Source organism: Agelaius tricolor, unplaced genomic scaffold (genome assembly GCF_023055355.1).
Source record: "Agelaius tricolor isolate 1412-34295 unplaced genomic scaffold, bAgeTri1.0.p SCAF_63, whole genome shotgun sequence".
Classification (NCBI taxonomy): Eukaryota; Metazoa; Chordata; class Aves; order Passeriformes; family Icteridae; genus Agelaius; species Agelaius tricolor.
The window spans coordinates 1593031-1619149 of NW_027269323.1; the positions used below are offsets into that span (position 1 = coordinate 1593031).

General features: G+C 51.0%; 1 protein-coding gene and 1 pseudogene across 1 annotated transcript; both read left to right on the top strand.

The window, feature by feature from the left end:
* The first annotated feature begins 703 nt into the window (after positions 1 to 703).
* LOC139605292 (zinc finger protein 585A-like) lies at positions 704 to 25867 on the top strand. The gene is given in 8 exon segments (XM_071456655.1): positions 704 to 758; positions 1018 to 2081; positions 8729 to 9010; positions 9427 to 9505; positions 9692 to 10501; positions 11582 to 11598; positions 25278 to 25358; positions 25361 to 25867. Coding segments are annotated over 8 exon segments (2895 nt in total).
* LOC139605269 (cyclin-A1 pseudogene) lies at positions 3111 to 4397 on the top strand (annotated as a pseudogene).
* Positions 25868 to 26119: the final 252 nt, after the last annotated feature.

Sequence of the window (26119 nt, forward strand, 5' to 3'; positions counted from 1 at the left end):
CAGGATCCCTCCCAGTGCTCCCAGTATCGTTCCCAGTGCTGCGCGGGACGGGACCGCTTACGAACCCCCTCCAGGGCAGAGCGCGGCTGATTTTGGGGGTCGGCACTGCCCAGATCTGTCTGGGAGCGGAGGAGTGGGGGGAGGAGGAGGGAGAGAAGGAGGAGCAGGGGCAGGAGGAAGACGAGGGACAAAGAGGAGAAGCAGCAGGAGGAACAGCCCCAACCCCGCTCCAGCCGCAGCTCCCCCGGATCCACCGGCTCGCACCCCCGGAAACCGCTGGTGAGCGGGGACGGGGAGCTCGCCCCAGATGCATCGGGGGAGTCTCTGGGAGAGTTTTTTGTGGGGCAGGACCTCAAAGCCGAGCTGGAAATGGTCCTGGAGGGATCTTGGGGGGTCTCAGGGGGCGATCGCCCGGTACTGGCGGGCACAGGGGCGATCTCGGGTTTGGGGATCCCCGGAAGAGCCGGGGAGAACACAGGAGCCCCGGAGCAGGGAGAGCGCAGAGGGGCGATCCCGGAGCCCGGGCACCTCCCGCAGCCTGGAGGGGTGGGGGAGGCTGGGCATGAGCGGGCTCCGGGCCCCCCGAGGCTGAAAGGGGCGCTGACTTCTCCAGCTGCACTTGGGCAGCGGGACCATCAAACGCAACTCAGTAAGCCTTGTTTTCCCCCCAAACCAGGATTTGCTATTCCCAAACCTTGGCAGGATGGAAAAGGAGGAGGCTGCAAGGAAGAGGAAGATGGCCCAGGAGCCCCAGGCAGGTGAGGAGGAAGTCAGTGCCCCTTTCCCCCTCTCTCCTGCTCCATCTCCCAGCCCAGCACGGCCCCCGGCTGCAGGACAACCCTGCTGCCAAAGCTGTCCTGCTGGGGACAAACTGGGGGCATCTCCTTGCCCTTCCCTGTGGCACAGAGGCAAATCCCATCCTCTCCTTGTCCTTCCTCCCCCAGACCAGGAGCTGAGGATGGAGAGCAGGGAGGACAAATCCCCACAGCAGAACCTCGTGGAAGAGGCTGTTTTGAGCAGCTCCACAGCACAGGAACCGAATAGGGAGGAGATCCCTCACGAGGAGGGGCTGCAAACGCAGATCACGGGGATCTGAGGAGGAAAGACCCACCCTGGGCCTGGGAAGCGGCCGGAGCTTGGAGCTGGGGGTTGATGAGCAGCTTCAGGATGGGGAGAAGCCCCACAAGTGCTCAGAATGTGGGAAGATCTTCAGGTGGAGATCCTCCCTGATCCGCCACTGCAGAATCCACACCGGGGAACGGCCCTACGAGTGTGGGAAGAGCTTCAACACCAGCTCTCACCTGATTGTCCACCAGCGCATCCACACCGGAGAGAAGCCCTATGAGTGTGGGCAGTGTGGAAATAGCTTCAGCAGGAGCTCCCACCTTATTTCCCACTGGAGGACGCACACTGGGGAGAGGGCCTATGAGTGTGATAAATGCAAGAAGAGGTTTCAGACCAGCTCCCTTCTCCTCGTGCACCAGCGCTCACACACAGAGGAGAGGCCATTCCACTGCCCCGACTGTGGGAGGGGCTTCAAGGTCAACTCCAACCTCATCAAGCACCGGTGCATCCACACTGGGGAGAGGCCCTATGAGTCTTCTGAGTGTGGGAAGAGCTTCTCCAGGAGCTGCCAGCTGATTGTCCACCAGAGGAGCCACACGGGGGAAAAAACATATGAGTGTGGGCAGTGCAGGAAGAGCTTCAGTATAAGCTCAAGCCTGATCGTGCACCAGAGGAGCCACACTGGATAGAGGCCCTACGAGTGTGATCAATGCAAGAAGAGATTTCAGACAACCTCCTCTCTCCTCCTGCACCAGCACATTCACACTGATGAGAAACCCTTCCGCTGCCCTGACTGTGCGAAGGGCTTCAAGCAGAATGCTGCTCTCATCAGCCACTGGCGCATCCACACTGGGGAGAGGCCCTACAAGTGTGCGCAGTGTGGGAAGAGCTTCTCCCAGAGCTCTACCTTGACCAGACACCAACGGAGCCAGCACTAAGGGCAGCCCTGGGAGTGCCACGAGTGTGGGAAGAGCTTCCTGCGCTGCTCCAGCTCCATCCCCCACGGGAGGATCTGCGCTGGATGATCCCCAGTGAGCCCGGGAGGGCAGAGCCCTGGTGATCCTTGGTGCCGGTGATCCGTGTTGGGAAGACACCTGCCTGGGAGGGGCTCCACATCCTCCTGGCTTCCTGTGGGCTGGATTTTCTTTTCATTTCTCTTTGTCCTTTCCAAACACACAAAACCAGTGTAAAAAGAAAGACATTGAACTTAGACAAGGTTGGAGACATTAGGGGGATCTTCTGGTGATTTGGGCGATGGTGGTTTCAAGGGAGTTGAGCACTCCTGGGAGGAATTTGGGGGTTGCTCAGGGCTTTGGGCAGCCCAGGCCAAGTGGCTCTGGCTGCACTGGGAGACCCTGGCAGAGGTTTAAGGCAGCTGATCAAGGACCTCCTGCCCTGGAACTGTCACCATGTCCCCCTATCCTAGTTCCTGATGTCCCCTGTTCCAGATCCCCCTCTCCCTCCTGTGACTTCTCTTGCCCCGCACTGGTTCCCATTTGTGTTTGCCGTGATTGATATTTAGTGAAGAAGGAAGAAGTCACCCCTAGAAATTATTATTTCTGAAAGGAGCTGATGAGATCTTCTCTCTGTCAGGGTCATGCAGGCTCTGAAAAAGGTTCAGCACGTTCAGCAGGAGTGGGGAAAGTAGAAAACCACACAGGAATGTTTGCAGGCGGGGCCCCGGCAGGGTATGGCGGTGGCCGCGCAGACTGCGGGCGATCATGAGTTTGCCGAGTGTGGGGATTCGCAGCCGCAGGAGCGCTCTTTGCAGCTCCTGAGCCCAGGCACCCCGACTACGGGGAAAAAGTGGTCATTTTTGGGACGGGCTGCTAGAGGAAGCGCGAGGTGCCGCCGTTGACTCGGAGGCCCTGGGTGATGCCGTTGACTCGGAGGCCCTGGGTGCTGCCGTTGACTCGGAGGCATGGGGCGCCGCCGTTGATTCAGAGGCCCTGGGCGCCGCTGTTGACTCGGAGTCCGAGGGAGCCTGGGCGAGGCCTCCGCCTTATGCACCGCAGGGTGATGAGCCCTAGAAGGAGGGGGTCACCATGGGGATCCGCGGCCGGCGGGGCTGGCAGGGCGGCGTGCCAGGGGTTGAGCTGCCGGGCTCCCAACCGGCCGCGGCCAACAACCGCCCCCTCCAGCAGCCATGCCTACGCAGCGCCGGCGGGCAGCCTGGGCGGCGCGGGGCGGCCGGACCCTTCCGTGGGCTGGTGGCGAGCGGAGCCGGGCAGTGCGGTACCGATGTCGGGGCGATGCATCGCACCGGAGAGAAGAGCTCTGCGGGATGGCGGGAGTCCTGCCCCGCCGCCCTCCGCAGCAGCAGTGGCCGGGTCGTGCTGAGGGTGCTGACGGAGAATGGGCAGCAGCAGCAGCGGCCCGGCAGCCAGGGTGCTGCTGTTATCAAGCGCTTCTCTGCCTTTGAAAACACCATCACTTCATGTAGAAAAGATGAAGTGCCCAACTGCATCATCAGTGCTGCATCAAAGCAAGGTTTTGCTGTCTACATAGATGATTCAGAAGATAAAGAAAACTACAGCTGCCAAGTGTCTGAAGAGCTGGAATTAAGCCACTGTGAACTGGATACCAGTGCAATGACATCCAGTATTCATTGGCTGCTGGATCTGAGTTCAGGCTCTCCTATGGTAGTGGAAGATGTTGTAACTCTGGCTGTGGGAGAGTATGCAGAAGACATTCATTAGTACCTCCCAGAGGCAGAAGTAAGATTTAGGCCTAAGCCCTACTACATGAAGAAGCAGCCAGATATCACAACAGGAATGCATGCTATCCTGGTAGACTGGCTGGAGGAGGTAGGGGAAGAGTATAAACTTTGGACAGAGACTTTGTACTTGGCAGTGAACTTCCTGGACAGGTTTCTTTCCTGCATGTCTGCTCTCAGAGGGAAGTTACAGCTTGTGGGAACAGCAGCAATTCTTCTGGCTGCAAAGTATGAAGAGATCTACCCACCAGATGTGGATGAATTTGTCTATATAACAGATGATACCTACACAAAGAAGCAGCTGCTAAGAACGGAACACTTGCTTCTCAAAGTGCTGGGTTTTGACCTAACAGCCCCAACCGTCAACCAGTTCCTCCTTCAGTATATTCAGAGATGTGGAATCTGTATGAGGACAGAGAACTTTGCAAGGTATCTTGCAGAGCTGAGTCTCCTTCAAGTTGATCCTCCTCTGGAGTACCTTCCTTCACAAATTGCTGCAGCAGCCTACTGTTTAGCAAACTATACAGTGAACAGATCTTTCTGGCCAGAAGAACACCTTAACATTGTGACCCTGGGCCATGCGAGCACTAGAGGAAGGCCCACAGGTCATAATTAAAAATGAACTAGGGGAATGGGAACAGGGTTGGAGGCTGGTACTCACAGGGCAAGGGTACGCAGCCATCAAGAAAAATAGTAAAATCAAATGGTGCCCGCTTAAGTCGATAAAACTGGACCTTCAGGGCAAAAACTAATGAAATTTGTAAAGTTTGTTTTGCAGGACTGAATCCTCAGACAGCCCCGCAGCACGTTTCTTCCTAAAGGCTGCGACGAATCATCAAGCAGCCCGATGGCAGACCATCCTAGGGTCGTGAAAGAACTCAGTGACCAAACTAAAGGAGAGGCCGGCGCAGAGAAGGACTGGGGGAAAAAAGCTCAACAAAAATGTTATCAGTCATGGTTCACATAAATGTTGTTTTTAAAAGTCTTGTTTTAAGTGGTATCCATCAAGTAGAGTTCGAACTCTGGCCACGTTCTGGCTCTACTTGCATGGAATGCCAATCAACCCGGAGTTTTTCCTGCATCAAAGGTTCAAAGGGCGTTTTGGAGAGAACATGGGTCTGGACATAAGCTCTCCAAATCTCTCTAGTTTTAAGGTCAAACAGGTTGCAGACTCTGGGAGGATAATTCGGTGCTATGGTGTCAACCAAAAAACTGAGGAGGTCCTGCGAAAATATCCAAAGTCATGGTTCAGTCAGCCCCCATGCCTGATCGCCTTATATTTTAAACAAGTTCGTGTTGTTTTTTTAGAAAAACCAGTTAGAGATAGTTAGCTTTTGGTTTGTTAAACATTTACAGTTACAAGTTTGTTGTGGTTGTGTTACATTGTTCAAGTTTGGTGCATTTTGCCAGTTACCCACTTGTTAGTTTTAACCTTAGCATTTTCTATGTTTTTAGCTGGTCATAAAAGTGGGGGGAAATGTGGGAAGATATCGCGATGTTAGGCTCAAAATATTGTGATGTTACGCTCAGGTGGAACCCCTCCCCTTTTACCATTACTTTACCGCTAACCCTGCTATAAATTACCCCGTGAAACCGTTAATAAAGGCCATTTCACCATCCACCACATTGGTGTGTGCATGTGCTTGGTCCGTGTGGCAAAGGTGCTGCCACCAAGGCGTCCTCGACCTGGGACGCCACACCCCAAGCGCTGTGCCCCAAGTGGCGGCAACAATTGCTGAGCCCCACCCACAGTTGCAGAGCTGTGCCGGCTCCACCACTGGATTTTTGGCAGCTTGGCAAAGATTCTGCCACTGTTGAACTTTGTCCTCAACCACCAGGCAGGGCAGTGAAAGCCATCAGCCCCTGGCATGCTGCTGCTGTGTTCCAGCCTGGCTACCCAGATCCCAACCTCCCCTCCAGCGTGGCCAGGCTGATAGTGGAGCCCTGGAAAATGTTAAAAATAGTCTTTGAAAATATTAGGCTTTGTGTTTTCTCAGATCAGTGCACCTGCGTAAGCAGTATGATAAAAGATATAATTGTTAGATGTGATGACTGTTTAGTAATTAAATATAATTATTATATAACCATAAGAAGAATCGTGAGAAACTATGTTGGAAATTTAAAGGGGGCTATGTTTAGCTGAAATCTGTGTATACAATAGAACAATATAAGTTTAATAATTAACATGAAAGTTATGTAATGATAGAGTATAAAACATGTTCACCTCGAATGTATGGCTGGAATCAGATTTGGGTGGAAACTACCCCGATTCCCAGAGCTCTTCAATAAAAAGCACCGCATATAATCGCTCATGTGATTATGTGTTTCTGAATGCTAACACGGCTGGCCTACGTCTCAGCTGAATTTCACCAGAAACTGCTGAGCAGAGGGAGGGGAAGCCAGCGGCCCGTGGCGTGCTGCTGTTCTAGGCCAGGCCCTCCTGAGATCCTGACACAGCCCCCTCAGGGCAGCCTGAAATAATGCACTACAACTGCTCCAACCACTGCCGGACAGGAATCATAGAACCAACAGCAACAATGATGCAATGCCTGGGTAACATCAACTCCACTGCACAAATGAAACTTACAGACCTTCAATCCTCTCTCAAGGGAGAGAAAAAGACATATAGATAGACATATAGAAGACAACAGAAAGACACCAAAGGCAGTAAAAAAGGATTCAAGTCCCAGATAGAGAAAAAATGAAGAAATGCATTAGTCTTAGGCTGAAATCCTCCCATAAGGCTATAGAGAAGAATGCAATTGATACATCAGACTCTTTTTCCCTGTAACTCATTAAAATGCTTTAGAAGGATATAGTGTTTTAATTACCATCATGAACAGAGGCACCAATGCTAAAGTGAGCAGCTGTTAAAGGAGCTGCAATCCTGATGAGAAGCTTGAACAGAGAGAGACAAAAGTAATGAAGCCCCTTTGCTCCCAGGAAAGAAGAAAACCTCTGTTCTCAGAGATGAAGATGATTTCAGAGATACATAAAAAGAACCTTTGTTTTTTAACAGTTCATCCTTAAAAATGGCACCCCAATAAGTTAACATAGCCCAAAACCACAGCTGTGGGAAGGCTGCAAAAGATGAGAAGGACTTCACGAATGCAAATTCCCAAGCGGCTGCTATTCGTTTAGATTGAAGCCACAAGAACACTGTTTCTTGTAGAGAAATCTCCATAGCCAAGGCAAGAAAGACTCCTCTGCCTAAGAAAACTGATGAAAGTTTATTTTAGTAGAAGTAAACTGACTAACAAATTCATCTCTGGACATCATCAGCGGGAAAGATAAAAAGTTGTGGGGAGAGGAGGAGAAGTGTTTTAAAAGTTTTATGCTCTATTTTTTCTTTTAGTTCTATTACTAAAGTTTTCATTATACCCTGTTAAAGTTTTAACCCTACTTTACCTTTCTTCTAATCCTGTCTCGCAACAAAAAATAAGTAAATAATTCTAGAGAGTACATGAGCATTTAGCCAACACTGAACCCACAACACCGTGTCACCACACTGCCGGTCCCGTCCCGGATCCCACTCCCTGTCTCATTTCCTGTCCCTGTCCCATATTCCCAGTCCCATATTCCCTGTCCTGTTTCTGTTCCCGTATTTCCGGTCCCGATGCTATTTCCTGCATTTTTTATGTCTATATTCCCTATCCCGTTCCCATATTCCCATCCCCAGTTCTGTTCTCGTATTCTCATTTCCCATCCTGGTCCTATCTTCCTAATTCCCATCTCATATTCTCTCTCTGTTTGCTGTTTCCATATTCCCTGTCCTGTTCCCATAGTCTGAATTATGATCCTCTTCCTGGTCTCTCTCCTGTATTCCCAGTCCCTGTCCCCATTCCCGGTCCTGGTTCCATATTACTGTCCCTGTACCCATTTCTGGTCCCATTCCTGGTCCCACCCCAGTATTTCCAGTCCCTGTCCCCATTCTCCAGTCCCATTCCCTATCACTGTCCACATTCCCAGTCTCTGTCTCCATTCCCAGTCCCATTCCCTGTCCCTGTCCCGTACTCCCGGTGCTATTCCCAGTGCCATTCCTGAGGGCCGCCTCTCGCGTGGGGCCCTGAGGGCTGCACAGCTCGGGCTGGCTGTGCCACACGAACCGTTCAGCCCTGCTGCTGTCCTTGGCCAGCTGCAGAGAGCACAAGGCTTTGGGCATTTCTCAGAGGCCCCCAGCTGGCCGGAGCAGCCCCTCCTGCCAGCAGCCGCTGTGCCTCAGAGCCCTCCCTCATGCTGGGGCCATGCAGGGGCCATGGGCCTGGAGGAGGCTCCTGTTCTTGAGCCAGGAGCGAGGCTGCAGCTCCCGCCTTTGGGCCCCGGGCCGCAGCAGCCCAGGGGAGGCCCAGCTGCAGAGCTCACAGCCCCTGCTGGGTTTCACTTGGACACTTTGGAGCCCATATTCTCTCTGCGGTTGCTGTTTCCGTGTTCCACGTGCCATTCCCATATTCTCTTCCCTGGTCCTTGTCTCCATTTGCGGACCCTGTCCCCATCTCTGGTCCCCTTCCTGGTCCCTATCCCCTTCCCCGGTACCATTCTTGGACCCATTCTCGGTCCCTATCTTCATTCTTGGTCCCATTCCCGGTCCGTCTCCCCACTCCCGTTCCCGGTCCCCGTCCCCAATCCCGGTCCCCGTCCCCAATCCCGGTCCCCATTCCCGCTCCTTGTTCCCATTCCCCCTCCCTGTCCCTTCTCACCGGACGCCGCCGCCATCGGTCCGGCCGCGGCGGCCCTCACATAACCGAACAAACCCCGCGCTGCTCCCGCCCACCAATCCCAGCGCGCGATCTATCTCGTATTTGCATAACCACGCCTTCTATCGTGGCCCCGCCCACCGCCGGCTGCAGCCGCCTCCGGGCGCTGTTTGCTCCCAGTTCCCTCCCAGTGCTCCCAGTAAGAGCGGGACTGGCAGGGAGAGCGCTCCCAGTTCCTTCCCGCTGATCTCAGGATCCGTACCCGGTGCTCCCAGGATCACTCCCACTGCCGCGCGAGGCGCGGCTGTTTCGGAACCCGCCCAGGGCAGAGCGCGGCTGTTTCTGGGGCTCGGCACTGCTCGGGCCGGGTTGGGAGCGACAGAAAAGTGGGAGAAAGAGGAGGGAAAGAGGAGGAAAAGGAGGAGTGGAAGGAAGAGGAGCAGCAGAACCACGTTGGTTTCCCCGTCGCCTTCTCCCGCCGCTCAGGCCGAAGCTCCCCCGGCTCCTGCTGCATCGCCCCCTCCAGGAGCCGCGGGTGAGCGAGATGGGGGAGTTCGCCCGGATCCACCGGGGGGTTTTCGGGAGGGATTTTTGTGGGTCAGGGGATGTTTGGTTCTTGCTGTACCCGAAACTCGAACAGTAAATTTCCCCTGGAGGGAACATGGGGGGGGGTCTCACGTTCGCCCGGTACCGGCGTGCACAGGGGCGATCACGGATTTGGGGATACCCGGGAGAGCCGGGGGGGAACGCGGGAGCCCCGGAGCGGGGAGAGCGCAGAGGGGCGATCCCGGAGCCGGGGGACAAACCGGCTGCCTGGAGGGGTGGGGGAGGCTGGGGATGAGCGGGCTCCGGGCCCCCCGAGGCTGAAAGGGGCGCTGACTTCTCCAGCTGCACTTGGGCAGCGGGACCATCATTCCCAACGGGTTCAGCCCTTGTTTTCCCCCAAACCAGGATTTCCCATTCCCCAACCTTGGCCCGATGGAAGAAGAGGCCGTGAGGAAAAGGAAGATGGCCGGGGAGCCCCAGGCAGGTGAGGAGGAAGTCAGTGCCCCTTTCCCCCTCTCTCCTGCTCCATCTCCCAGCCCAGCACGGCCCCCGGCTGCAGGACAACCCTGCTGCCAAAGCTGTCCTGCTGGGGACACACTGGGGGCATCTCCTTGCCCTTCCCTGTGGCACGGAGGCAAATCCCATCCTCTCCTTGTCCTTCCTCCCCCAGACCAGGCGCTGAGGATGGAGAGCAGGGAGGGCAAATCCCCACAGCAGAACCTCATGGAAGAGGCCGTTTTGTGCGGCTCCACAGCACAGGAATCCAACGGGGAGGAAAAGCCTTGGAGATCCCTCACAAGGAGCGGCTGCAGACGCAGATCACGGGGATCTGAGGAGGAAAGACCCACCCTGGGCCTGGGAGGTGGCCGGAGTTCGGAGCTGGGGGTTGATGAGCAGCTTCAGGATGGGGAGAAGCCCCACAAGTGCTCAGAATGTGGGAAGAACTTTAGTAAGAGATGCTACCTCGTCATCCATTGGAGAATCCACACAGAGGTGCGGCCATACGAGTGTCCTGAGTGTGAGAAGAGCTTCAGGAGGAGCTCCCACCTGACTGTCCACCAGAGGATCCACACTGGGGAGAAGCCCTACGAGTGTGATAAATGCAGGAAGAGGTTTCAGACCAGTTCTCATCTCCTCCAGCACCAGCGCATTCACTCAGAGGAGAGGCCCTTCCGCTGCCCTGACTGCAGGAAGGGCTTCAAGGACAACTCCACCCTCGTCAAGCACCGGCGCACCCACACGGGAGAGAGGCCCTATGAGTGTGATCAATGCAGGCAGAGGTTTCACACCAGCTCCCATCTCCTGCTGCACCAGCGCATTCACACAGACGAGAGGCCCTTCCGCTGCCCTGACTGCGGGAAGGGCTTCAGGCGCAACACCCACCTCACCAGCCACCGGCGCATCCACACCGGGGAGACGCCCTATGAGTGTCCCGAGTGTGGGAAGAGATTCCGGCACAGCTCAGCCTTGACCCACCATCAACGGAGCCACCACTAAGGGCAGCCCTGTGAGTCCTCCTGAGTGCAGGAAGAGCTTCGTGTGCTGCTCCAGCTCCATCCCCCACGGGAGATCCACTCTGGATGATCCCCAGTGATCCCCGGTGATCTGTGGTGCCGGTGATCCATGTTGGGAAGACACCTGGCTGGGGGGCTCCACATCCTCCTGTCTCCCTCTGGGCACCTGCACACATCCACAGAATAACATCCAAAATGCATTTTGTAGAGCTGATTTGTCCACTCCTGACCCCAGAAAAAATCACTTTTTGCATCTTCTGGTGGTCTTAACAACACTGGATAGTCTTGGAGGTCTTCTCCAACGTAAATCCATCGTTTTAATTCTCTCTGACCCACAGACATCTTCTACAGCCAAATGGGGACGGACTAGGGCAAAACCCTCAATTTTCCAATTTTGGAGACAGTTGGGTGGAAACTCCTCCAAAAAAGGTTCTTCCCACCCACCCAAGCACGTGGATGCTCTGCCAGGACGGATACATAAATCTTTTTTTTTTTTCTGCCTTGAAACAAAAAGGTTTCTGTTCATTCCTTTCAAAGCCCTGAAACTGGGGTAGAAATAAAGGCATTGGACTAAGGCATGCATGGGGACATGTGGAGGACAATGACATGTGTAGGGCCATGGGGGGACATGGACATAGACAGGACCATGTGGGACATGGCGGAACACAGACATGGATGGGAACATGGGAAACATGCATGGGGACATGAACTGGGACAGCGTCAATGCCACCACTACAGTGCCACCAGCACCTTCATCTTGCCATGGCAAAGCGCTGCCTGATGCAGTTCCTTCCACCACATCCCCGCTGTCACCACCGCGGTGTCCGAGCTGAATGTCACCACCTATCAGGGCAGATGGGTGGAGACATTGTTCAGCTGGTGACAAGTGGCCTGGAAGCAAGTGACAGCCACCAGGGTGTCCCAGGGCCACCGCACTTAGGGGACCTCAACTGCCCCTGGGGGCAGGCTGGGGACAGGGGAAAAGGTCAGTGTCACCTGGCGGGTCACGTTGCCCTGCACTGGGTGTTACCAGAGGCGTCCTGGTGGCAGCATCCACACAGGTGTGGCAACATTGTCCCTTGATGTGTGTCATGGTTGCATCGTGTCCCTCCCCTCTGTAGGTCCCTATCCCCCACCATGGCTCCCTGTCACCCCTCTGTGTGTCCCTGTCCTGTCCCATGTGTCCCTGTCCCCTTCTGTGTGTCCCTGTCCCTCTCCCTATGTCCCTGCCCCCACCCCTGGTGGGGCTGAAGTCCCCGAGGTCTTGGGGTCATGTCCCGCAGGGTCTCTTTGTGTCCTGCAGGGTGTCCCTGTCTCCCTCAGGATGTTCCCATGGCTGTTCCTGGCACTGAGTGTCTGCGCCCACCCTGGCACAGGTGGACTCATGCCACGACACCTGTGACACCCCACGACATCCCATGACACCCTTTGATTTTGAGTCCTTCCCCCTCCATTTTGGGTCCACTCCCCGTGCTATGGGTCCCACTTCAAACCACCCCAGAACCCCCCAAAATTCCTGACCCATGATGTCCACGCATCCCCCTGGAAGTCCCCCCAGGCTCTCGGCCACAGAACTGTTGCTGGTGACATTGAGCCACAGGATCCACAGGCTGTCCCCAAGGGTGGCCCTGGCTGCCACCTCCAGTGGCCCCGGCTGCAGCAGGTCCCTCATGGTGGCCAGGACTGCAACCCCAAACATCAGTCAGTGACCCCAAAAATTCATCAGGGTTCCCAAAAATTCACTAGGGATCCCAAAAACTCCATTAGAGAGCCCCGGCCCCAAATCCATCATGACAGGTTCCGCATGCTGGCCAGTACTGCGACCCCAGAAATTCATCATGGATCCCAAAAACCCGCAAAATTCATCAGGGATCTCAAAAATCCATCAGGGATCCCGCAATCCCCTGCTGGGGACAATCCTGATGTGTCCCTTAAGGAGTTGAGGACACCCCCAGGATGTCCATCTGTTGTAGTGTGTTTTCTTAATTTGGCAGGTTCTCTGTGTAATTTGTGGTTTTGCAACCCCTCTTTACTGTCCTCCCCGTTATTCAGTTTAGTTCTGTTTGTTACCCAGCTACTCCCTGCCAAGTTTCAAACGTCCCCCCCTTCCCAGCTGTTAACCCCTCCTGCCCCTACCTTTGCCCCAGAACCTTCCTTACTCCTCCTTCCATTAAATGTCAATCCCTCCCCGAACCTGCCGTCCCCTTTAGAAACTTCCCTGTCAGTTTTTATCCTTCGAAACCCCATTAGTTTACTCAAGCTGTTCTCCTCCCTTGAAATCCTTCATTGGTTTACACATTGTATTCCCTGCCTTGTGTTCCACCCCCAGTTCCCCCAATTAGACAGAGATTTTATCCTCCCCGAGACCCCCCTGTTTATAAGCTATTGTCTGCCCTCTCTTCAGGGTCCTGGGATCCTGGACTCGTATTGCCCCTCAGCCCGCAGGGCAGGTTTTGCCCCCGAGCAAAGCAGCACGGGCTGGATAGCTCAGTCCCTCCTGGGGACAGAGAGTCCAAACACCCAGGCTGCTCGTAGCCATGGCTACCTTAAGCAAGCTTAGTGGATATCAGCTCTTTAGTGGTTATCAGCTCTCTTAGAATTCCAGCTCTTTGCTTGCTAAGGTGCCTGGCAGGCTATTGGGGGAAGCAGACGAGAGAGGAGAAGAAAGGTCCTGGTGTTCCACAGCGATGCTTTTAGTGGGTGGTCTGTGAAGGGTTCCAGCGACGGCTCTTCTGCCAAATGGGCTAAACCAGCCCCTTTTTATAGGGTACAAAGGGATCCAAATTTGTCCAATAGTAGGGGTTGGGGGAAAGTGACCTATGGGGTTACAGAGATAAGCTAGGGTCCGAGAGGTGGAAGACAGGAGCCGATTTTGCTATCTCACCGTGACTCAGCAATTCCTATCCTTAAGCCTCAGCCCTCCCTGGGGCCCTGGCCAATTCCATGGAGCCTGCTACAGACTCAGGGAGTTTTACCATCGAATAGAGTTCCCCCGGTTCCACCCCAGGGCCCGTGCTGCTGCCTTTTTGTTTCTGCGCCGAACCTCCCCTGGCAGCTGGGATTCTGCGGAGCTCCAACGGGGGCTCTGTCCCGGCCCTGTTATCATCCAGCCGGGACTCAGCGCCCCGCGACAGATCCGCCACATCCACCCCTCCCCGCCCTGTGTGTCCCCCCTCACCCTCCCTGCCCTGCGGACATTTGGGGACACCCCTCTCACCCAGGTGTCGCTTCTGGGGGTCCCTGGTGAGCTGCACGGCCACGGCCAGGCCGATGCCCTAAGGGCAGCCGGTGACAGTGTGGGCTGGGGGGTGGCCATGGTGTCACCGCCTCCACCCCGGGCAAAGGCTCTGAACGGGATCAGCGCTCATGTGGCACCGGGATCAGGGTCAGGACGGGGGACAAAGGGGGAAGTTAAAACCGCCAATCACTTGTTTTCAAAATTTTAAAAGTTTAATAGTAACAAAATGGTTATAAAAGTAGTAATACAATTAGAGTAATAATAATTTGGACAAGTTGAATTAGGAGAATATGAGACAATAAACACAAAGAGTTACGGACGTCTGGGTACCTCTTTCTGGGCAGCACGAGCCCGAAAAAGGACACCCGTAAACAAAGGATTAACCCTTAAAAGCAATAGCCTGTTGCATATTCATCCACTTCATACATGATGCATAAATTCCATTCAAATACAGGATTCTGTCTGGTCATCGGCAACTTCTTCCTCCAAATCCTAACAGCGCCTTCGAGGCGGGAAGAAGTTCGTTTCTTCTGGTAAGAGGGCAATAAATTCTTTTTCTCTGAAAGATTTAGGTGTCCTGGGGCTGCTATCTCACTGCGAGTCCTTTCTTTTTAAAAAAGTATCCTACATAGCATCGTTTCTATTTTAACAATTTTTATAACCTAAAACTATATTTAACACAGTACTTAAGAGAATTAATACAGCATTACTTTCTAACACAACACGTATAATATTATTTTTAATATTTGCAAAAATCCAATCATAAAATACATGCATTTTTCACAATCCCCACTCTTATTCTTTGTAAATCATTTGGCTTGAGCAATATTTCTTATCTACTTGCATCTTCTGGACTATGCTGGCAAAATAAAAGAGGGGATTACACAAGGAAGAGATATAAAAACAGTTGTAACACATAAAATGAAAGATCTTAATTTCTTCTAATACATTACCCCACTAGCTAGGTTTTAGCATTGTTTTCTAATTATTTTGGACTGGTACCTGGGTTATTATATGCACATATATATATATATATATATATTTCTCTTTGATTTCTTTTGCTTTTGCTAAAATGACTTTTCTGTGGTCATCAATCTTCAACAATCTGATATATTAAACTTTCCACAAACACCCCCTTCTTTTGCCAATAAATAGTCTAAAGCCAACCTATTCTGATACACTACAGGTTTCGTTTGGCTTAGCTGACTTGATATTAACTCTAATGCCTGGGCGGCTTTATTTGCTATCATTTCCATAACTGCTTGGAGTCTTGTAATACGACTCAATAGATAATTTGGGGTCAATACAGAGTTAAAGTGCTGTGCTGGTTTTACCTTTATATTTACTATTTGTTTTTTTACCAAATCTTGAACTGTCTCTTCAAGATTAAATGTAAAACAAATCCATCTCTCTCCTTTTGGACATTCAATTCCAAATCTATCACCACTTTTTCCTAAGTTTCTTGTAATCTAATAATTTTCTCCTTTTTGCCTACAGGTTCTTAATTTGGATGGGTTATAACAGTGGCTGTTGACATAGGTGTGTGTAATAAAAGAGGAACTTTGGTTTCTTTCCATGTGATGCTTTCTGTAGCATTTGTGACACATCTTGCTGGTATCTCGAAAGGGAAAGGACAATAAATGAGTGCCAGAAACAGGAATAACAGAGCTCCATTATGGCTCCCACCTCCCATGCCTGTGAGGTTGCAACCCACAGCAGGTGTATTTGATCTTCTCAGTGGCAAAATACAGAGGCCAATCTGGTCTTGCCCTCTATTTCCTTGTCACTTTCTCTTAACTAGTTTCTAGGCAAATTGTTTTGGACACCCTTTAACTGTGGTCTCTTACCGTTCCTCAGGTATCTCTCATTCAACAGGCACTAATAATTCCCATCCACAAAACAAAGTTATTACTTTAACACTTTTTGCACTAAGAGCATAAATTTTGTGAACCACAATACTAATTATTCCCACAATTCAAGCATTTACTCATAACCCAGCTAGCATGTCCAGTATTGGAATGAATCAAATAAAGTTTACTAATGGAAATAGTAATTCCCTTTCCCCCCTGTACAATTCACAGGCTAAGGTCAGAATACAAAAACAGTCTTGATCTTTTTATCTGAAGTATTCCTCCCCAAAGGAGATGTTTTATTCAGGTACTGCTTGAAACCAATGATATAAGCATTGTCTTACTTCTTACTTCAGTGTTATTCTTTGTACATTTCTTGGATCGTTTGGGTTTTTCTAAACTATTACCATTCAGTCCCCATTGGAAAGTCAGTTCGGTATCACCCGGTTTAAGTGTGATAGTCTATTCTTCAGGTTTCTTCACAAGTCCTTTGATTCTGTTGGCATGAATTCACCCTCTTTCCATGATTCTGATTGTTGCTTCAGTAGTACCTGGAAAGGACTTCCTAATAGCATAGAAATAAAAGAAAGACAATACTGCATTAACTTCTACCATTCGCTTTTCTTCTAAACTTTCTGGGTTTAGCTAAAAGCTTTCTCCACAGCAGCCTCTTCTTCTTCTATCCAGCTGTGCTAATAGCTGCAGAGGCAAATTCTTCTTTCTTTGAGTTACAGTTAGTTAAATAAGAAAAGCCTGACCAATTTCAACACGAGATGTATCACATCTATTGCTTTTTACTTTTTGGGCAGCATTTAATTGTTTTAGCCTTACAAACCCATTCTTCAGAAAAAAACAAAACAACTTATTTTTAACAGCAAACAAAACACACAAAAGAAAAAAACTAAAAAAAACCCTTCTTACTTAAGAAAAACAACCTACTTTGTGAGGTTTGGAGAGTCATCAATCTCTGCTTTGATTTTATCTTTTAGTGCTAGCCCCCTCCCCATCTTTTCAGGCCTTGCTGTCAATGCTGTTCTTTGCCCTTCCCCCGGTGCTGCCACTTCGCTGCAGGGCCGGAGCAGGGGGGAGCAGCCACGGGCATGGGGACCCTGGGGGCTGCCTTGGGTCTCTTTTTCCCCATCTCTCTCTCTTCTTCTCTCTCTTTCTCTTTCCTTCTCTCTCTCTAGTCCCCTTACCGGGGCCGACGCTGCCATCCTGGACTCGGGACCCCGGCAGTCTGGGAGCCCCCCCGGCAGTTCCGCCACGGAGCCAGCGCGCTCCTGCCCGGCAAACCCGTGTGTCCCCTGCTGCCAGCACCGCCGCCGGGTCACCTCCATGGATCGGTGCCTGCCGCAGCCCCCGAGACCCCGCCGCTCGTAGGGAGCGGGCAGACACCTCCTAGCCTTGACAACCCCAAACTTGGCGTCCCCAGGTGCTCCTGACGTTCTTTTTCTTTCTCTAGTCAACTTATCCTCTTTTCTCTTCAAGGAGGGTCCATCCTGCTAAACCCTTTCTGGACCCCAGTTCGGCATTGAATAACCCCCTAAACAACCATGTGTTGAGAAACTTCCTTGCCTTTCATGCAAAAAAACCCCATTCACACTCCTGCTCTCTTCTAGCACCAAGATGTCATCCCTTCACATTCTAACATCTCAGAGTTTGCTAACCACCTCCCTACTTCAACTTCTCTCTTTCTTTCCTTCTTGCCTGTTTTTTTTTTTTTGTTTGTTTTTGTTTTTGTTTTTTTTTTTGATTCAACACACCTCAGATGGTACGAGGTGAACTTAACTAATTTACTTCTAAAAGTAAGCTTAGAACTTTCTTTTACTAGGATTGCAGTAGCTATTATAACTTAAATACATACTGGCTAGCTGTGGCTTACTGGGTCTAACATCTTTTGATATATAAGCTACCAGATATTTTTTACTCTTCTTCACTCCTGAATTAAAATTTTATTAGCTACTCCATTTTCTGTATTTATGTATAAATGATAAAGGATTTTTCAAACAAGGGTAAGCTTAAAGCTAGTACTTAGGCTAGTTTTAACTTAACTCTTTTAATTTAACAATATCTTCTTTGGTCTGTTTTATATCATCTCCTTCTGTCAATTTTTTTTCATACACAAATTTTTCTACCTGTGTGTATCCCTCAATCTATAATCTATAATATTTCAATAATCTAGGTAATTTTCTGATCTCCCTCTTTGAAGAGGGAGGGAGAAGGAAAAAATTCTTGCAATTTTCTCATGGTTGGGTTTCCAGCTACTTTTATTTATTAAGTGTCTAAGATATTTTACCACTGGGTAGTGAGTCTGAGTTCTTTTATTAACCTCCCTTAAATCTTGTACTAGTCTATAACTCCCATCAGACTTTACTGGGGGAATAGGGATATTATGAGGAGACATACAAGGTTCTAATGCCCCATCCTTTATTAGTCCTTCTATTACTGGCTTCAAACCTTCCTGTCCCTCTAAAGATACAGGATACTGACGTACAAGTATGGGACAATCTTCTCTCTCAATTGTAACCCTTATGGGGTTGATATTTAATCCTCTCCTATCTCCTTCTCTAGCCCAAACTTCTTTGTTGATTTTTTTTCCTTCATCTTCTTGGCCTAATTTTAAAACTCTAGCTGTCATTTTCCCATTTTCTGATACAACTCCTATTCTTAATTGCACTTGTAAGACACTTCCCAATAAATTGCTACCTGCCCCTGGGACCAATAAGACATCTCCCATCCAAATTCTAGTTTCTTCTCTCAATTACCACATCTTTAATGACTAGAAATGTAAAACTTTCTCTTTTTGCTTTTGTTACTTTCACTATATGTTTGCTCACACTGTAACTTTTTGGAACATATAACAGGCAGGTTCTCTCTGCCCCTGTGTCTATTACAAATTCTAATTCTTCTTCTTGGGGACCCACTTTTAAAGTTATCACAGGCTCCAGATGGTATTTGTCCCTCAAAAAAAAAAAAAAAATTAGAGCTTATGACCTCCCTATTCCTCCTCTGTGCCCATCTCTTTAAAGATTTTCAGATCTTCCGCTTACTTAGGACCATTTTCCTATTTCTCTTAAGTTTGTTTATCTATTTAGTTGGAGTTTCTTCTTTCTCCTCTAAAAGCTGTCCCTCAAAAACCTTTTGTTTTTGCATTTCGCCTTTGATATGCTGTCTCATTTATTCCCTTGGTTATGTAATTACGATAATTATTCATGTGTTTACACCCCTCCTCAATATTTTAACTTTATTTAGGAGGTACAGTTGACATTTTGTCTTCTCTGGGGGTCCCCGTGGATTATCTTTTTCCTAAGCTTTTATTTCAGTTGCTCTGATTAATTACCTTTCTTCTTGAGAAAAATATTATTTTCATTACAGACTGCATTTCTTCTCAAGTATAAATGTTTGGACCTAAAAATTGGTCTAATTGTTGAGCTATGCCTATGGAATCCTCTAAAAAGCCCTTTTATTTATTTCTTAAAATTTCAGACCTCAGACGAAGTCAAAGGAGCATTTACAAACTCTGGTCTGTCCCTTCCTATGAGAACCTCTCTTAATGGAAATAGACTAATCCCTTTATCCCATTCATTTTGGATTTTTATCTTCTATAGCCTTTCTCCCATAGTTTTAGGAAGGAGAGGGCTTTCTTTTAACTGAACTTTTAGTGTTTTGATGAGGTGATTCCTTTAGAGAGTTCCCCTGAGCAGCCGGAGCTGTGGTTACCAAGGGAACGGAGCTCAGGGCAGGACGGGGGACTCGGCACAGCTCCGGGTCTGGGTGCTCCAAAGGTGGGGTCTGCAGGGGGAATCACCCGAGGGGATCGGCACAGCTACGGGTCTGGGTGCTCTAAAGGTGGGGTCTGCAGCCGGGATCGCCCGAGGGGCTGTCGTTGAAACTCTTTTTGGTCAGCCTCTCAGGAGAGCTCTTTACCTCCTTAGCAAGGTGGACTGGAAGGTGAATACATTCAAAGTCACAACCGGCCAGCTCACGCAATCTTAACCTGGCCTTCCAGATCAGCTGAACTATCAGCTCCTGTGGCTGTGTGATGGTTTTGGATCGCTGATGGGAGAGGAAAACCCACTCTATGATTAGAAGTGGATCCTTTTGTACTTCAAACCACTGGAATATCAACCTGTGTATATGTGGTAACTTCCCCAAAACAATGAATTCGCAAGGCAATTCGGGCTTATAACGATGAGCCTGCCTCTCAGCCAAAGCCTTCTGCACTTTTTGGAGGGCAGTTTTTGCCTCTGGGGTCAGTTCTCTGGGAGAGGCTAGCTCTTTCTCTCCCTTCAGTAAATTGAGAAGGGGAGCTAGGTCCTTGTTGGTGAGACCCAGCCAAGGCCTGACCCAGTTCAAAGACACAAGGAATGGAGATCTGCTAGGGTTTTGGGATCAGTCTTAATTTCCAATTTCTGCGGAACAATGGTCTGCACAGTGATTTGCAAGCCCAGGTAATTCCAAGGTGGCATCCTCTGAACCTTGTTTTCCTGCAGCTGGAATCCAGCAGAGGTTAAAACTTTAACCACTAGGTCAAGTGCGTCTTGGAGTATTGTGTCATTGGGGGCACACACAAGCACATCATCCATGTAGTGTAGGATGATTGCCTCTTTTTTCTGGGCGTGCACTGGGGACAGCAATGAAGCCACGTACCCCTGGCAGATGGATGGACTGCATTTCATCCCCTGTGGCAATACTTTCCAGTGGTAGCGTTTCACTGGGGCTTTTCGGTTGGTGGTGGGAACCGAGAAGGCAAACCGTGGTGCATCCTCTGGGTGTAGGGGAATATGGAAGAAACAGTCCTTGATGTCTAGGACAGCCAATTGCCAATTTTGGGGGAGCATCGTTGGGGAGGGCATCCCTGGCTGGAGAGACCCCATGTCCACAATTCTTTTGTTTATTTCTCTTAAATCATGGAGAAGCCGCCACTTATCCTTCCCTGGCTTTTTTATTACGAAGACCAGGGAATTCCAGCAGCTAGATGTCACTTCAATGAGTCCTTTAGCCAATTGTTCTGCCACAAGCTCCTCGAGCGCCTCTATCTTTTCATCACTGAGTGGCCACTGTTTTACCCAGACTGGGTCATTTTTCAGCCATGTTAACTTGTGGACAAGAAGCTCAACAGTGACCGCTTAAAAAAATCCTGCGGTGTCTTAGGGATGACCAATTTGACCCCCCACTGGGACATGGTGTCTCTACCCCACAAGGGAGCTTTGTAATTAGTAACAAATGGACGGACACTGGCCAATTTTCCGTCTGGTCCCTCCATTTCCACAATGCTCTCTGATATCTTTGCCAATGTGAATCCTGCTACACCTTGGATTTGACCAGCCACGGGCTGCAAGTCCTAATGTGATGGCCACAACCTTTCAGGTATGATTGTCACATCTGCCCCTGGGTCAAGCAACCCTTCCGCGTGGAGATGTTCTGTTCCACGCATTAGGTTGCAACCCATAATGGGTTTGTCCTCGCCAACCACTTCTGCCCAGTATACACCTGTTCTGGTGGAACAGGAATGGCCTGGGCGATGATTTGCCCCTTGGCCAAATAGAAGGGTGGCTGTGGACAGGGCGCCAGGAGAATGAGGTTAGGTATGTCCCCTTTGATGGTCATGGGAGCCACCTCAATCTCCATGGGTGTGTGTGCAGTGTCCCCAATAACAAAGTACTCACTGTCCAATCTTGTGCGATCTTTTGTCAAGCTCTGCAAGTCCTCTGGCAGGTCCACTCCAATGACCGTCCACTGGGTAGACTTGAAAGCAAAAGCTTTGGTGGACACAAGCTTGAAACGCTTGTGAGGCCACCAGATTTTATCCTGTAAATTGTTATTTTGTATTCCCGCACCCCGCTTCCCTTCCTCCCCATTTTCTGTTGTGAGGGAGGTTTCCCCTTCAGAGAAGCCTGCTGCATTTATGTCGTGGCGCGGGGTGGGTGCATGCTGGCATCGGCATTTTTTGGTGTGAAGGGTGCTTTTGTTGCTGGCTTTGGGGGCAGTCCTGGGCAAAGAGTCCTGTTTTTTTGCATATGAAGCAAATGACATGTTGAAGTTGTTCTGGTGACATCGGTTGCCTCCTCACTCCTGGAGATAGAACGGACACAGTCTCTGGGTTTGTCGGCCTTGACCACACCTCCCACGCAGCAAACAGTTCTGCCTTCCTAGCACAGGCTTCCATCATCTCTGCCAGTGTAGGTGAGGGGTTGAGAGGCAGTCCCAGGAGCACCCTGCTACAGACTTCATTGGCATTCCTCTGTGCCATCTCTTTCACTATCTCTATCTGTGTCTCGGAGTCCCATACTTGTCTCTCAACCTGTGCACGGAGCCAGTCCACAAACTGCAAGAAACTTTCTGAAGGAGGCTGTTTAATGTCAAGGAAACTACCACTAGCTTCAGCAGTTGGTAGCTGGTTAAAAGCCTTATTTGCAGCCTTTGAAATCTTATCTAGAAAGAATTTTGACAGCACCTGAGCTTGGTCCTCAGGCTTAGCCCACTCCCCTTTGCCGCACAGATGTTCATAGGTAATGTTATTATTCTCTAAATCTTTGGCACCCTGAGGGGTTTGCTTAAATTCTTCCACAAGATCCCTGAGAGATCTCTTCCAGGAGCTTTCCCATAGATGGAACTCTGACTGGGTAAGCAGGCACTGGAAAAGATCTACAATGTCAGCAGGAACAAATTCAAGGGATGTTAATGTAGCTCTCATCATGCTTCTAAAAATTTCACTATTTGTCCCAAATTCGAATTGACTTTTACATAACTCACATTTTGAGTGATATGAGAAGGGCTGGTAGGATCTAGGACCAGCCCTACCACCTGTGTATTGAACAGGGGCTACCAAGGGGATGACTTCTTCCTCCCTGTTTTGGACCCCAGGATTTCTCCCTTCAGCCCCACCCCCGTGGGACCAGACAGGGGACCACCCCCCAGCCCTCAGCCCCACTGCCTTGGGAAGCAGGCAGGGAAACACCCTGCACCCCACCCCCATGGAGACTGGGAGAGGGTACACCCCCTGCCTCTGCCCCTCCCACCCCAGCGCCTTGGTAACTGGGAGGAGGGACATCCCCTCCCCCTGCCCCACCCCCGTGGGAATCGGGCAGGGACCCACCCCCCCAGCCCTCAGCCTCAGCCCCCAACCATCGGCCCCACCCCCCCAGCCCTCAGCCCCACCCCCCAGCCTTCAGCCTCACCCCCCAGCCCTCAGCCCCACCTCCCCAACCCTTGGCCCCACCCTCTTGGGGCCCAGATAAGGGGGCATGGAGAACAGGCAGGGGGGCGGGGCAACCATGGGAACCAGGGGCGGGGTCACAGCATGATGCAATGGGGGGCGGGGACACAAAGGCAAGGGGAGGAGAGTCCAAGGGAAGGAAGGGGTTGTAGGACCGGAATGGGGTTGGGGGAGGGGACAGGTGGGCAAAAGGGATTGTGGGGAGAAGAAGGGTAGGGGGAGGGCTGAAACACGTGGATGCTGCCATTTTGGGCTCTGGCCATGTGGTCAGCAGTATCCTGAATGCCAACCTTGTGGTCGCAGCCATTTTGGTAATGGGGGAGGTTAGAACAGGACTTCAGGGTAACAGGAGCAAGGTTAGAGGGATTCAGGGAAGGTTCTCTGTCAGCCTGAGCACAACTGCCAGGGCCAGGGTAATGGGAGAGAGGTGGGAAGCCAGGGGAGCAGTGGCAGTGCCAGGTACCCTGAAATTGCCAGAAAGCCTCGCTTCTCTCTCTCAGTTCAGGGGCAGAGGGTTTGGGGAGAGGGGTAGGGGAAGCCGCAGGAGGGGAGATTTGCTCTGGCTGTCCTTTCAAATCCCTCTTCAGGACTTCTTTCCAAATTACCAGGAAAACAGGGAAAAATTGAGACACCGTCCCATCTCCCTTTTCCGCTTCAGCTGTTAACAAGGCTCCAATATTATCCCAGGCAGAGACAGAATTAAGATTCTGCTGGATAAACTGAGGGAAATGAAAAGTTACCCAGTGAACAAACCATTTCAAAACTGCTTCGGAAACTGTAAGATTTCCACTACTTAGGGTTTCTAAAATTAGGGTATAAACGCTCCTCTGTGCCGCAGAGAACTTAGCACCCATATCTGCTTCCTGCAGCACATAAATCTACCTTCTTTACAGTGAGCACAAACAAAACTGAAAGCACTGAGTCCACAGCCAATTGTGTTGATGTAGCTGGAGGCAGCTGGGACCATACTGGGATGGATTGGAAGCAACTAGGATTATACTAGGACCATACTGGGAATGGTGGTACATGACTTGGATCGTACTGGAGGTTACTGGGATCATACTGCTGTTAAAAGGGAGCAACTGGGATCACACTTTGGGCTACTGAGAGCAATGGAGAGTGTCTGAGGTTGGAAATGCAAGATGTGGGTGGGGGTGTGTATTCTATTGCCATCTGGTAGAGGTGGGGCAGTTATCTTATCTTCTGTTAACTGGGCAGTTTTCTTTACCTCTTCCACAACCACTCCAGGGAGATATCTTCTGTTAATGGGCCATTAAGCCCCATTGACAATCCTCCCTTTCAGGGAGATATCTTCCTTTAAGGGGCCATTGAGCCTCACTGCATGACTGATAAAATTACATCATCCCATTGTGAGATGCCCCACCCAGGGGGAGGAGCCAAGCATCCCTACCTGCATATAATCAGAGATTTGGAACACCACAGTCAGGCTTTTCCCACTGGATTCCCAGAGGAGCAGCTTTTCTTCTCCACTGGATTCACCGAGGAAGACCAGACCTATCTACACCACCACTGGAGCTTTGGAGGAAAACTACACCATTCTGCAGGATCACTGCTTCAACAGAACCACATCTGTCACACCAGGAGGACGGCAGCCACCATTTAATTGGAGTGCAACAAACAACCTGACTAACAGGGTGTCAGGTTGGATTCTGACTCTGTCAGTGGTTTTTTTGTTCTACTGCATTTTTTATTTTATTTTTCCTAGCAAAGAACTGTTATTCCTATATCCATATCTTTCCCTGAGTGCCCCTTAATTTCAAAATTATAGTCATTTGGAGGGAAGGGGTTTACATTTTCAATTTTAAGGGAGGCTCTGCCTTCCTTAGCAGACACCTGTTTTTCAAGCCAAGAGAGGCAGCGGGACCATCAAACCCAACGCGCTCAGCCCTTGTTTTCCCCCAAACCAGGATTTCCCATTCCCAAACCTTGCCCCCATGCAGGAGAAGGAGGCCATGAGGAAGAGGAAGATGGCCCGGGAGGCCCAGGCAGGTGAGGAGGAAGTCACTGCCCCTTTCCCCCTCTCTCCTGCTCCATCTCCAAGCCCAGCACGGCCCCCGGCTTCAGAACAACCCTGCTGCCAAAGCTGTCCTGCTGGGGACTCACTGGGGGCATCTCCTTGCCCTTCCCTGTGGCACAGAGGCAAATCCCATCCTCTCCTTGTCCTTCCTCCCCCAGACCAGGAGCTGAGCATGGAGAGCAGGGAGGCTGGGTCACCACAGCAGAACCTCGTGGAAGAGGCCGTTTTGAGTGGCTCCACAGCACAGGAATCCAAGTGGGAGGAAAAACTTCGGAGATCCCTCACAAGGAGGGGCTGCAAATGCAGATCACGGGGATCTGAGGAGGAAAGACCCACCCTGCGCCGGGGAGGTGGCCGGAGCTTGGAGCTGGGGGTCCATGAGCAGCTTCAGTGTAAGGAGAAACCCCACAAGTGCTTGAAATGTGGGAAGAGCTTTAGCCAGAGATGCAACCTGCTGTGCCACATGAGAATCCACACGGGGGGGAGAGGCCCTATATATGTGAGGATTGTGGGAAGAGCTTCAGCCGGAGATGCAACCTGCTGCGCCACATGAGAATCCACACGGGGGAGAAGCCCTATATATGTGAGGAGTGTGGGAAGAGCTTCAGCCAGAGATCCAGCTTGACTGTCCACCTGAGGAGCCACACCGAGGAGAGGCCTTACAAGTGTGGGGAGTGTGAGAAGAGCTTCAGCCAGACATGCCACCTGATTGTCCACATGAGGAGCCACACAGGGGAGAAGCCCTATGAATGTGATCAATGTGGGAAGAGGTTTCAGAGCAGCTCTCATCTTGTCAGGCACCAGCGGATTCACACGGACGAGCAGCCCTTCCGCTGCCCTGACTGCGGGAAGGGCTTCAGGGACAACTCCACCCTCGTGACCCACCGGCGCATCCACACCGGGGAGAGGCCCTATGAGTGTCCAGAGTGTGGGAAGAGCTTCTCACAGAGCTCTATCTTGAGCAGACACCAGCAGAGCCAGCACTAAGGAAGCCCTGCGAGTGCCCCGCATGCAGGGAGAGTTTCCTGTGCTCCTCCAGCTCCATCCCCCATGGGATCCACACTGGATGATCCCCAGTGAGCGCCGGTGGGCAGAGCCCTGGTGACCCATGGTGCCGGTGATCCATGTTGGGAAGACACCTGGCTGGGGGGCTCCGCATCCTCCTGGCTCCCCATGGGCACCTGCACACATCCTCAGACCAACATCAGAAATCCATTATGGAGAGCAGATTTGTTGACC